At 35.9% G+C, this 13781-nt stretch overlaps 1 protein-coding gene and 1 pseudogene across 2 annotated transcripts; both read left to right on the top strand.

Moving 5' to 3' along the window:
• The first annotated feature begins 8785 nt into the window (after positions 1 to 8785).
• LOC120216908 lies at positions 8786 to 10270 on the top strand (annotated as a pseudogene).
• Positions 10271 to 10423: 153 nt separating this feature from the next.
• Positions 10424 to 12742, top strand: LOC120216907 (serine/threonine-protein kinase SAPK2-like). 2 transcript variants are annotated; one of them, XM_039214191.1, is made up of 10 exons: positions 10424 to 10638; position 10756; positions 10787 to 10861; positions 11177 to 11278; positions 11478 to 11531; positions 11627 to 11719; positions 11804 to 11896; positions 12003 to 12107; positions 12223 to 12321; positions 12404 to 12742. In XM_039214191.1, the coding sequence occupies exons 1-10, from the start codon at positions 10520 to 10522 to the stop codon at positions 12677 to 12679; spliced, it is 1017 nt and encodes a 338-aa protein (XP_039070122.1). In that variant the 5' UTR covers positions 10424 to 10519; the 3' UTR covers positions 12680 to 12742. The 2 variants fall into 2 exon arrangements, with proteins under 2 accessions (XP_039070122.1, XP_039070121.1); XM_039214190.1 differs by lacking the exon at position 10756 and having other exon boundaries at positions 10487 to 10638.
• The last annotated feature ends 1039 nt before the right edge of the window (positions 12743 to 13781 follow it).

Consider the following 13781-nt stretch of genomic DNA (forward strand, 5'->3'; position numbering starts at 1 on the left):
ATCATCAAAATCGGATGAGTTAGAGGTTACCTTAGAATCTTCCCCAAATGCCATCAAGCACAAGTTAGCTACTTCTCGTTCCTCTTCATCGGAACTTTCTTCATCGCTCCATGTAGCCACATGAGCCTTGTGCTTATTCTTTGATTGACCCTTTTTCTTCAATTGTGGGCAATCATATTTGACATGCCCTGGTTTTTTGCATTCGTAGCAAATGATTGGGTCATTCTCTTTCGGTTCATTTTTGAGGCCTTCATTTCGTTTGAATTTTCTTCCTCGATAAGGTCTCATCATTTTTCTGAACCGTTTGGCAAACAATGCCATTTCCTCGTCATCGTCATCGTTATTCGAATCACTCTCATCTTTTGTGGATTTGAGAGCAACTCCAATGTTTTTCTTCTTCTCCTTCTCCTTTGGTGTCTCGTCAATCTTGTCGAGGTCCACCTCATCTTCGAGCATCATTTCATGAGTGAGGAGTGACCCAATTAGCTCTTCAAGAGTTAAGGACGTTAAGTCCTTAGACTCGATGATTACCGTCTTCTTTGATTACCACGATTTTGGAAGGGAGTAGACTAACTTCCTCACAAGCTTTTCATTTGAAATGATATCTCCATATGATTTGAGACCATTGACAATCGTTGAAAATCTATCCGTCATAGCTTTGATATCTTCATTTGGTTTCATCCTGAAATTTTCATAGCTATGCGTTAGAATACTAATTTTAGATTTCTTTACCTTATCGATACCTTCATGAGTGACTTGAAGTTTATCCCATATTTCTTTGGCGATTGTACACGATGAAACTCTTCCGTATTCATCTGGTCCAAGAGCACAAAAAATGATATGGATGGCTTTGGAGTTGAGCTGGAACATTATTGTCTCTCCTTCACTCCACAACCTTAGATGAGTGAGAGGTTTGATGTATCCTTCTTCTACAGCATTCCATGCTCCCATGTCACTTGCTTGAATGAAGTACATCATTCTATTCTTCCAATAGGCATAGTTAGCTCCATTGAAGAAAGGAGGCTTGTTGACGGGCATCGAGTCGAGACCGGAGTTGAAGTTTGAAGCGGAGGCCATTGACGACTTTGATTATTGATATAACTCTTCCCGAATCGACTCAAGAGGCGATTAAACCTTCAAATGAGTTAGGCTCTGATGCCAATTGTTGAGTTAATCGATTGACGGAATTGGCCAAGAGGGGGTGAATTGGCAATTAAAAATTTGGTGGAAGCTTTTGCAGAAAATTAAAAATAATTGCACAGCGATTTAGAGTGGTTCGACTTTCTCAATCAAAGTCTACATCCACTACCTTAGCTATCCACACTAAGGATTTTCCAACAAATTCACTAATTTGTTCTTTCTTTTGAGGCCAAAGAGATAACCTTACAACACCCTCAAGAATATACCCCAATTCTTGAGAACACTCTTTCCTAAAGAGAAGATTACAAATTTGCAAACTTACAAGGAAAACCTCTCAAGGTAAGATGTTTGCACAATTCTAGAACAAGAAAAGAACACTCACAAATAATTACAAATGAGCACAAATGGTGTTCTTTGAAAGCAAAATGAATATTGAAAGGAAAATTGGCTTGATTTGCACAAACTTGGTGTTTGATGCTTTCTCTCTTGTTTCTCTATAATTTCTTGTTGATCAAGGGCTTCAGAACTTGTTTAAATACACCTTGAATCACTTCTGAATGTTGGGGATGATTAGTGAAGATCATATAGTCGTTTTAGTGTGAAAACAATTAATAAAACAGCTTGGAGCGTGGGGGGAATCGCTACCCCCTATGGTCGGTTCCCTAAGTGTAAAATTTAAATATTTCGACCGTTATACAAGGGGGGAATCGGTACCCCCTGGGGGGGGAATCGGTTCCCTCCGAGCATACTGGAATTCTCGGAGCCAAACCATTCATGGGGGAATCGGTACCCCCTTAGGGGGGAATCGGTTCCCTCTGAGCAATCTGGAATTTTTGACTTTGAAATGGTTCGAAATACTTTGTAAAATTATTTTGAAATTATTTTAAGATTAAAACTTAATTTTACACTTTGAGTAAGGATTAAAAATGATCTTTGAAAGATTTGGAGTAATGTTTCGATATTCGAATAATTCTATCGAATATACTTAGAAAATCATTTGGAAAATCTTAAAATTCATTTAACTTAATTTGTTATATCGAAATATCAAAATGTTTTCAACAGTAGCCATTCATCATGATCCTTTTTGGGCCAATATGATTCTTTCGGGATCTGTCTGAATGCATAGCTGTAGACATTTAATATCCTACGTAGGTGGAAGCATTCATTATCATAAGTGTATGCGCTTACACCAGCATACATACATGCAACGACTGCATGAGCACATGGATATTTCCATGCCTGAAAATGACCACAATCACACCATTTGAGTCGTAAATCAACTCTAAATGTTTGGTCTTCTCCTCCGACGTTATGACGTATGCACGACACGACAAAAGTATGACCAACTCGGTCGAAATTATGAACAACCATTGATGTTGCCAATCGCTCATTTGCTTCCATTGATTCCACCACTGTAGGAGCCCAAGTTTTACCTCTATTTATGAGACTCTCAATTTCCTTGCCTTTGTCCGACCAAACTTTAGCCAATCTAAAGTACGCATCTTTCACCACACTCGCTATTGGGAGATGGTGTACCTTTTAGTACCGAATTAATGGCCTCAGCAAGGTTTGTGGTCATATGTCCGTATCTCCGACCTTCATCGTATGCTTGCGACCATTTTTCCCGTGGTATTTTTGAAGCCCACTTCCAAACACGCTGATCATCGTAAAATGCCTTTAAATTCTCCAATCTCTTGTCAAAATTTGGTCGACGTAGCTCGTATCCTGTTCCATAATATATTGTGTTAAAACGCAATTAAAAAAACCACGTAAAAATGCACAAATATGTTAAATAAAACTTACCCATGCTGACTATCTCGCTACGAATATGTGCGTTATGAAACTGATCGATACTATTCTTGCCAATATGACAGATACAAAATGTCGGATATGCATACGGAGGTATCCAACGACTTCCTGGTCGTTCAATTGCCGCCAAAATACCCGTTCCTCTATCGGATATCAAGCAATACTCTATCGGATATCAAGAAATCCCAAGCCTCTGTTGTCTCTCCCTCAACAATGGCGAATGCAATTGGGAAGATATTTCGCTCACCATCTTGAGCAACTGCCATCAAAAGTACATGCCTATATTGACCATACAGCCACGTACCATCTACTTGGATCATACGTTTGCAAAATGGAAATCCTTCAATACATGCCTTGAATGCCCAAAATAGTCTATGAAATATTTTATTCCCTGCCAGAAGTTGACCTTCTTCATCATATGCGGCCATGGTTTGAGACTTCACTATGGTTCCTGGGATAAATCGCTTCATTGCTTGTAGCAAATGTGGTAGCTCATTGTACGATGTATCCCAATCTCCATACGTCAGCTTCATTGCCTTCATTTTCGCATTCCACACCTTGCCATATTTTACTTGATATCCAAATTGGCTTCGAATAGATGCAGCTAACACTGAACAAGATATCCTTGGATCCTTTTCAACCATCGCCTTCACGTATTCACATATTACATCGGAGTCCAATAGTCGGTGGTCTTGTTCGATGGAGTTTCGCAAACATGTGTTTGGACCATTGTAACTTGTGATGACCCAAACATCGTGCCTTTGATTTTTCGACACTCTGATATTCCACTTGCACTCTGGGCCATATTTTACACACTTCGCGTATAGGGTTTTCTGGTTAGACTCTGCAACATGGACATCAATATGGCATTTGATGCAGTACTCTTTAATCGCCAGCGTAGCTTTATTTTTTCCTCTGAATTGCACCCCAACTGAAAATTCACCAGAATTATCGAATGATTCAGTCATTTGGTACGGAGGTAAATGTGGCATGTCTGGGAATTCAGGTGCCCTCATCGCATCATAGTCTATCTCATACATGTGAGGAGTAGCTTCATACGGTGCCGGAACTTCATCAATTGCACCTCCACCAAAAATATTTTCGTCGCCGCCCAAAACGGGTTCTTCGGTTTCTTCATCTTTGCTTGAATCATCATGAATTTCTCCCCATCGATTTTCAGCGTCAATATCAACAACCAATTCCAATATGTTTCTCGTCTCATACTCTTCTGCTGCAGATGTCCCCCCGACTTCATTTACACTTTCCAATAGTGCCATAAAACTGTTCGGGAACCTGTATGTCGGCTCCTCAAACTAACTATATAAAGCCATTTCAGATGGATTTTGAGCCACACCTCTAGATGACCCAGGAACATCACATATGTTATGCACATCAACAAATAACTCAATAACTGCTATATTGGTTGACTCATGTAATCCAACCATGGTTCCAATATCATCATCTTCTTTAAGTGGAACTGCAGCATATTTGACTGGGTTGGGGCATATCATAAACCTATACCTCAAACCATCAACTGCAACTCGAATTTTTCTTTCTATCTTATGCTTCATTTCTATAAATGTGATGTTTTTTTAAACATCATATTTATTGGTTTTTCAAACTGAAAAACTACTCCGACCTCATTTTCCATAATCTGTCCATTATAATGGACAATCGTGAAAAAGTTGTTGCTCATTTCCTTTCATTTCCTTTCATTTCCTTTCCTTTCCTTTCTTGTTTCTTTCTTCGAATCAATATGTACGTGGGAAAATGTTGTGGAATAATGCTCTGTACGTGTAAAAAAATTATTTCTTTAAACAACAATAAATTAAAAAAATTAAATTTATATAATCTAATATATTATAATATAACTTAAACTAATAAACTATTTCTTTATTATAATATAATTTAGTTAAAATAACAAACTAATTAAGCACTAATTAACTTTTTTAATATTTTAACTTAAACTTCAACAAACAACCTAATATACGTTTAAACACACTAACAAATTAATTAAATATTTTTTACATTTAATAACTTAAACTAAGAAATAATTAACTAATTTTTATATAATCTAATATATAACTTAAACTAACAAATTAATATAATATAACTTAAACTAACAAACTAATAATTTATACTAACAAACTAATTAACTAAATTTATGTTTTACCCTAAACCCTAAACTAACAAACTAATTATTTCATAATTTCATATTAATAAACTAAATTAAACAATTAAAAATTACCTCACGAACGATGTTTGAGCCTTTATCTCCCTTTCCTCTTCTTCTTCTTTTCCTTTCCTTTCCTTTCTCCCGCCAAATTTTCTTTCTTTCTTATGATTCTACCCTAAACCCCTCATATCCAATATATAATGATCTTTGCACGGTTGGTAAGCTGCAATCAATTTGAGCTGTATAATTCACGTTGAAGGCTGTAAATTTTTCAACCGTTGAACGCTGCAATAATACATCACTAATTGTTGCATGCAACAGTTGATTTTACGCTGCACCAATACAGCTATGATAACAAGAGTGGACAGTCTCGAAGCTATGGCATGAGGGAGCAGCTCTAGCTCGAAGCTAGGGCACGAAGCTATGACACTTTGTAGCTCAAATCATGCTGCAATAATACAGCTATTACAGCTGCATGCATGAGGTCTCCTGAGCAGATGTAAGAGGAATCACACGAGGAGCAGGAGGAATAGGTTATCCTGAGCAGCTGCAAGTGGAATCACACGCGAGGAGAGGATTGTATGGCTACCTATCCCATGCCACGTGCATGGCCCATGTAAAGGACCAAAGCAGAGCAACAGGCGGTCAGAACGTTGGACGTCGGGCGTGCATGGCGACCTATAAGGTCGCTGGGCGTGCATGGCGACCTACCATGTCGCCTGGCGTGCATGGCGACCTACCATGTCGTTGGGATGCCCTGGCGACCTACGGCAACACTGTGGAAATCACCCCATTTGAGCAATTAATCTGGGGACTACCTTATTTCGTGAAATAAAGAATTTGAGAGCATTATCTCGTTGAATTTGCCCGTAGGTATAGGTTGGTTCAGATTTAAAGCATTCAAGGGATAAGATTATGTTTTCTATGAAATTAGAGCTGCACCAAAAGCCTTCGTATTGACTGTAGAGTTTATATTACAAATCGAATAAAATGAGTGAAGTGTTGCAAATGATGATGATGGCACAACCACGATTGTAGATCTGATTTTTGAATTGATAACGGTTTGTTTCTTATATCGTAGATCCGATGATGACTCTCTCTCATGAAATTTTCAGATGTAAAGAATATGTTTCTTTTAAAAAAGTATATCAACAAGATTAACGGCAGAAATCTATTAATAATAGATTAATAAATCGATCCACGTGTAAGATAATAACTGGTAGGACACTAAAGAAGGCACCAAAAAATAGCTAAGGAATTTTGCTGTATGCCACACACTTGGAAGATGAATTTACGATGACTGACATTCGTTAAAATACATCTATATTTATATATATTGAAATATATTATTAATATAAAATAGGATAAAATTTATAAATAGTAGCAAAATTTTTTTAAATTAATTTTATTTAATATTGAATTTTTTAAAGTTACAAAATAGACATTAAACTTTAAACTTTATTAAAAAATAAATAACAATCGTTAAATGTTATTAAGAGGTGACATAACATACTAAATTAAAAAAAACATCTTATTTAGCCCCTCAATTATAACTAAAATTTTATTTTAATATTTTCAACATTTTTAAGTAATAATTCTAAAAAAAATATATTTATTAAAAAAATATGAAAATAAAATTATTTTTAAAATTAAAAATATTTTCAAAAAATTTAATTATCAAACAATGAAATTAATTTTTTTTATTGAGAAACAATAATTTTATAACTAATTATTTATTTAATTATTGTTGTATTTGTAAATAAAAAATTATAATTACAACGTCCGAAAATTTATATTATCAAATAATATTTTTTTTATTAATGATGTGATTTAATCATTTAACTTTTATTTAAAAAATTTAAATGTAATTTAAAAAAATCATATATCCATAATATTATAATATCATATTAAATAATTTTTAATTTATATGGTACAAATTTAATATTTATAATAAAATTATTTATTTTATCTATTTTATTTTCAATTCAATGAACCAATAAAATTATTTCAATTAAAATTAAGAGTAAAATTAATATTTTTTTTAAAAGGGGTGGTCTCTGAGTGTCGCAACGTATCGATTAGACCAAGTGGTGGCGATGGGGTTTCATAAATAGTGAGGTTCGGAGAGCTATTAAGGCGGGAAAGAAAATCGGCAATCATGTTGGACTCTCGGGGAATCGAATGTTCCAATCATCCCCGCAAAAGAGAGATATAGTGCGCACCAGAGTGGAAGGACTAATCTTCGATGGAGGATTCAGGAGATCGATTGCTTCATTGCTGTCAGATTAAACGAGAATATGTTTGAAATTGTCGTGTTTTGCAATTTCCCCAGAGCTCAGCTTGAAGAACCGTGGTGATACTGATACCTTTTGTGAACGAGAGAAGATGCGAGCCCAAGTGATTGCGTAACACCCCACTGATCGAGCCCGAGTAATTAAATTTTAATTATAATTGAAGGGTCAATTGAGATATTTTTTAATAATTTATGCTTATTTTGTAATAAAATTAAAAGTTAAATATTTAAAAAGATAATGTTGAGATAATTTAATGATTGTTTATAAATTTTATATTATAAAATTAATGGGGAATTAGGATAAAAGTCATGCTCTAGAATATTCCCACAGCAGAAGTCTCCTATCACCCGAAATTCAAGCCCACCAAAAGTTTCATCTATAACTAATCACACGACCTTTTCTTTTGCTTTTAGACTGGAATCTATTTGGGGGTTGGAGGGGGGGGGGGGAGGGGCTACAAACTATTGTGTTTATTCACAGAGTTTCGCCCATTCGATCCAGAGACGTGGATAATGAATAAAATTTAGAGACAGAAGAACAGAGCTTTCGGTGGATGCAAGTGGATGACATGCTATATTGACATGTTTTATAACTAAATATTGTAATTTATATATAAATTATTTATTATTCTACTTGCAATAATTTATATATAAATTCAACATTTTGCGTTTTTATTCTTTCAAGTGAAAGGTAGGCTGCTGAATGTACAACTGCTGGAATGTAAAAATATCTCCGGATTAACTTTTAATATAAAAGAAAAAAACTAGGGATTTCAGTAAACAGGGGAAACAAATAAAAAAAATGTTTAAAACCGAAACCCAAGGCATAACAACAGTGCCATCTCTGGGATGCTGTAAATCTAAATGGTTACAAATAACATATGCAACAGGCCTACAATTCAAACCCTAGCACTTATTTTTTTTTTTTTTATGAAAGGAAGGTATTTATTGATAAATACTTGGATTGTTTTAATTAGTAGAAAGCAGCAAATCATGATTTTTGTTTTCCATGATGAAACAGGGAAACGCAATCTTATAGGGCTTGCCCTAATATTAAAATAATAACCTTTCTCTTCTTCCATATTAAACAAATTCAGTTTTATCACACTGAATAAAAGTATTCGTAAAGCGAACGTTTTTAATTATTAAATAGCAAAAAATTATCCCTACTAAACTGTTCACTGTGTATATCCTTTATTTTATAACCATGGGGCCGAAATATTGTGTGTACAAATCGACTGCTTCTTGAAAAGTTCCAAGGAGAAGAAAGAAAGCCCATTGTATGTTTTTAAAAAGTCAAAATATGCCCCCTGGTTTAGCCTATCGTTCTTAAATATTAACATATATTTCTGATAGATGAGAAGGGGTGCAAGTTTCCACATGGACTCTACAATGGAGAAAAGCAGAATTCAAATGTTATATGATGCCTGTCATTATGTATTTTCCCAGAAAGAGCTTCCAACTTTCCAACAGATTCATTGGCTTAAAAACATCTTAAGTACTGCATCACTCCCTTAATTTTCTAATAATTGTACATGTTTTAGGTTTGTTTTCTAGAAGGAAAAAAAAACTAGTTAAAGGCTGCATTTCGTTTTCCAAAAAAACGCAGATTTATTCGAAGCTGTTAATGTTGGCATAGATGAATTTAGCTCCGATGAATCTCCAAGTTCAAGCCAGGCCATGAACATCAATGGGTTGATTTCTGGGCTAGGAGTTTCTGAAGTAACTTACATTCACATCCATGAATGTGACAAGGTTTCGGTAAGTTTGTTTGTTCATTTCATATTCATGTATTTCACGTGTGATAAAATCAAGTTTGTTGTTTGTGCAGATGGGGATTTTTTGCTTGCCGGCCGGCAGCGTATTCCCACTCCACGATCACCCTGTATGACAGTTCTGAGCAAGCTTCTTTACGGTTCGGTTTATGTCAAAGCCTACGATTGGGTTCGTGCTGAGAATTGTAGCCCCAGAGCAAGTAAGGGTTTTAATCAGCACACATGTTTACGTCGTCAATCATGTTTGGTTTGAAGTTAACAAAGAAAAATGATATCAAAACCATTATGCATGTTAGCTTAAACATATGTGGCAATGGCGAGTGTTGCAGATGGAGTTGCGGCCACCGCAATAGACTGCATCTTCAATGCTCCTTGTGAACCAACAGTGTTGTTCCCAAGGAGTGGTGGAAACATCCACTCATTCACCGCCTTGACCCCATGTGCTATCTTGGATGTGTTATCTCCGCCATACTCCGACGACTTCGGCAGGCCTTCCACGTACTACTCAGACTTCCCCATCCCTTCACTTCCTGGTAAATCATAAAAAATTCAAGCTTTACTACATTTGCAATCATCAAATAATCCAAATTTTTATGCTTCGATATTTCAATTTAATGCCCAGGTTATGCTTGGCTGGAGGAAAGAGAACTAAAACTGCAACATGACTTAGTTGTTAAGGGGGCGCCTTACCTTGGTCCTCCACTTGATGTTGTAGATGATCTTTGCTAATGGAACTACTAATTCCTTGTCAAAAGAATCAATGTTTTTTTATTATTGCTGCAGATGAAGTATATAAATATATATAGACAAAATATGGTTGGAAAACCCACGTTTTCAAGTGCCTAAAATGACTGTTGGAATATTGCGAATGGGATCAGCCCATAATATTCTCGAACCGTGGCATTTAACTTGTAAAAAAGAATCACTCAATACTTGATTAAACCTGATAAAATCATAATTATTGGTCTTTTTCTTCTTTGATGGGGGTAGGAATTTTTTTGTTTCCTCCCGCACCTTCAAACACAACAGTTTGCGAGAACTTTCACCTTAACAATTAAATCGAATCTCCACCATTCATTGCTTTATATGTCAACTATAGCTGCAGTCAAACACATCAGGCTTCCAGGGTCTAACCTTGTACAGCTTTTTATGAGGATGACATGGTAGTTGTTACTTTTAAGCCACAACTTGGAGTTACAAAGCCTGTTCAAACGAAGCTTCAAAGTTTTGGATGCAGTTCTTGTGTTGTTTCCAGAGAGAGAGAGAGAGAGAGAGAGAGGGAGAGAAGATTGAAGTGGGAGCTCCTCATTGATAGAGATTAAAACTATGGAACGTTATGAAGTTGTGAAAGATATAGGGTCAGGGAACTTTGGAGTGGCTAAACTAGTCAGAGATAAATGGACAAAAGAGCTCTTTGCTGTGAAGTTCATTGAGAGAGGACGAAGGTTATCTTCATATCCTTTTACCTCTCGAATCTTTCTGATTTCTTTTTCTTCTTCTTTTTCATGTTTTTTAATTGGATTCTTTGTCATGTCAATCATTCATGGATGTGTTGATTAAAGGGTTTATGTTCCCCCCCTGTTTTTGTCGCAGATAGATGAACATGTGCAAAGGGAAATCATGAACCATAGATCATTGAAGCATCCCAATATTGTTAGATTCAAAGAGGCTGGTTCTATATTCTTTGTTCATTTATTGTTAGTGTTCTTTGTCTTGTATCCTATCTAGCTGAGCTTTAGTCAACGTTCTGATGTTTTTATTTACCACCCTTCTCTTCCCATCAATGGAGAACCAATGAAAAAAAATACATAGAATGAAGAGAGACAACAATGTCTATGTGCTTTACAGTTATGTCATTAATTGTCCAGCAAATTACAGTCCCTTGAAGCAGGAAACTGAGAGGATGAAAATGCAAATGATTTTTACTTTCACGTTCCTTTTAAATGAACAACCATGCAAATTGTTGGCTATTGGTCCTTGCAGGTTCTTCTTACACCTACTCATCTAGCCATAGTCATGGAGTATGCTGTAGGGGGCGAACTCTTTGAGCGGATTTGCAATGCTGGTAGATTTGGTGAGGACGAGGTATAATAAAAATGGACAACATTTCTGATGTTAAATACATATGTTGCTCCAAAATTTCATGCTTCTTGAAATATATGGGTCCATATTCATTACTTGTTGTATGGGAAGCTCTAATCTGAATTCGAACAACATAATTTCTCATGTATAAATCTTCTACTTGAATAACTTCCCTTATCTTTTCCATGTTGAGTTCCAACAGGCAAGATTTTTCTTTCAGCAATTGATATCAGGCGTCAGTTACTGTCATTCGATGGTATTAAATTCTGGCCTTTTTAGCTCCTTTGCTCTTTCTTTTTTCTCAAGTAACCTTGTGCTGCTATTGTTAAAGATTATAATTTTGGATTGCAGCAAATATGTCACAGAGATCTTAAGCTTGAAAACACTCTCCTTGATGGCAGCACCGCACCGCGTGTCAAAATCTGTGATTTTGGATACTCAAAGGTATTCAACATTAACCAATTATCAAGTTTGCAGTAACAACATTGAATTTACTAGCTGCTAACTATTTTCCTGCAATTTTTGCAGTCATCTGTGTTTCATTCTCAACCAAAATCTACTGTAGGAACACCAGCATACATTGCACCTGAGGTTCTATCAAAGAAAGAATATGATGGGAAGGTAAAATTTTGCACCGATTTTTCATTCTTCTCCAAGTACCACTGTCCAACAACCATATCTGATACATATTCAGACAGGATCTACATCTAATGTTCCGTAGCTATAGACTGCAGATGTTTGGTCATGTGGAGTGACCTTATATGTCATGCTAGTTGGATCATATCCTTTTGAAGATCCTGCAGATCCAAAAAACTTTAGAAAGACAATTGGAGTGAGTTTTACTACAAAACTTTAACCTTGATTTTCTCTTCAAAACTATACATAATTTGAACTTGCTTAACTGCAATTTATTTGAGGTTTCCCTTACTGACTTTTGGGGATGGCAGAGAATACTGAGTGTCCACTACTCGATTCCAGATTATGTTCGAGTTTCTATGGACTGCAAACATCTTTTGTCTCGGATATTTGTGGCAAATCCTGAAAAGGTATGGTTTGATACAACCGCTGTCAAGCATCCAATCTTTTCTTGAATTGTTTACATTCTTTCTTGTCACTTTGCTGGTGCAGAGAATAAGTATAGCAGAGATCAAAAGCCACCCTTGGTTCTTAAAGAACTTGCCAATGCAGCTAAAGGAAGGGGGAAGCTGGGGGAGCTACGACACGAACAACCCTTCCCAGAGCTTGGAAGAAGTGGAGTGTATAATACAGGAGGCCATGAAAACCACTGAGGTCCCCAAGGCTGGGGGACTTTTCCAGGCGGGAAGCATGGAGCTTGATGATGATGATTTAGATGCAGATTTTGAAGACGTAGAGACAAGTGCTGATTTTGTGTGCCCAGTGTGAACCAAAATACTTACATATAATATACGCACCAATATACCCCTTTTCCATTTACTTCATTCCTCATACGCAATTACGCATGCTTTACCTACTTTGAAAAGGAAAAACACTATCATTTTAATATCTTTGTTAATAATGAGAAGGAACTGAGCTGACTTGGGTGCTGCCTTCGCTCACAATGAAGGTTTCATCTTTCAACAATGGTTGTATCTTTTTAAGCATTCAAATGTTCCAAACTTTTAACTTTGGAAATAAGCAATCCATCGATATGAAATCCACATTTTACTTTTGCCAACTCAATTACTATTTTTTAAAAACAAGGATTAAATATACAAAAGATGCCCAATTTATACTCGTTTTTTCAGTTTAACGTTTATTTTATTCCAGTTTGGTGCCTAACGTTTTATTCCGTAACTCAAAATGGGTTCAGCCGTGACGAGCCGTTAAGTTTGATCGTTAACCCATTCAAAATGCCATGTATTTTTTAGGGTAAAATATATAAATAGTCCCAAACTTTTAGGACATTTTCATTTTGGTCACCTCCTCTTCCTCCTTCTTCATTATTATTTTAATTAGTTTAATGATATTTTCTAATAGTATTTTTCATTGTTTCCCAATCACAAATGTTTTGGTCTCGTTTCATAGGCTAGTTTTACTGGGATTGGGGTCGGTGATGCTTATTATAGTCTGAAGCATGTAGTGGAGTTTATGGCATTTAACTTCTCCATGCAGGTTAAAGGGTTATGTTTTGTATCTCTACATACACTGCTAGTAGTTTTTTGACTTACAACATGAATAAATTTTGAAATGGCTTCTAAATAAATTGATGTGCATGTCATTAAAAAGAAGAGTTTGTGTACCATCATTTTTCATTTTTTTAAAGTGCAATAGAGTTAAAATTGCTACTGTAATGGTCGAGTCTGTTGTGGAGAAGAAGGCCAGTAAAAAGGAAATCAAGTGCTACTTTTATGATGGTCCCTATGTGATAAGGGGATATCCCGAGAAGAATCGCCTTGCAGCCATCATAAAGAGGATGAGAGAAAGGGAAGTAACAGGAATTGGCACGGTTGTAAGTGTTAAAGCTGCCAAGCTAGAGAAAAGACTT

This window comes from Hibiscus syriacus, unplaced genomic scaffold (assembly GCF_006381635.1).
Source record: "Hibiscus syriacus cultivar Baekdansim isolate YM2019G1 unplaced genomic scaffold, ASM638163v2 tig00110174_pilon, whole genome shotgun sequence".
Taxonomy (NCBI): domain Eukaryota; kingdom Viridiplantae; phylum Streptophyta; class Magnoliopsida; order Malvales; family Malvaceae; genus Hibiscus; species Hibiscus syriacus.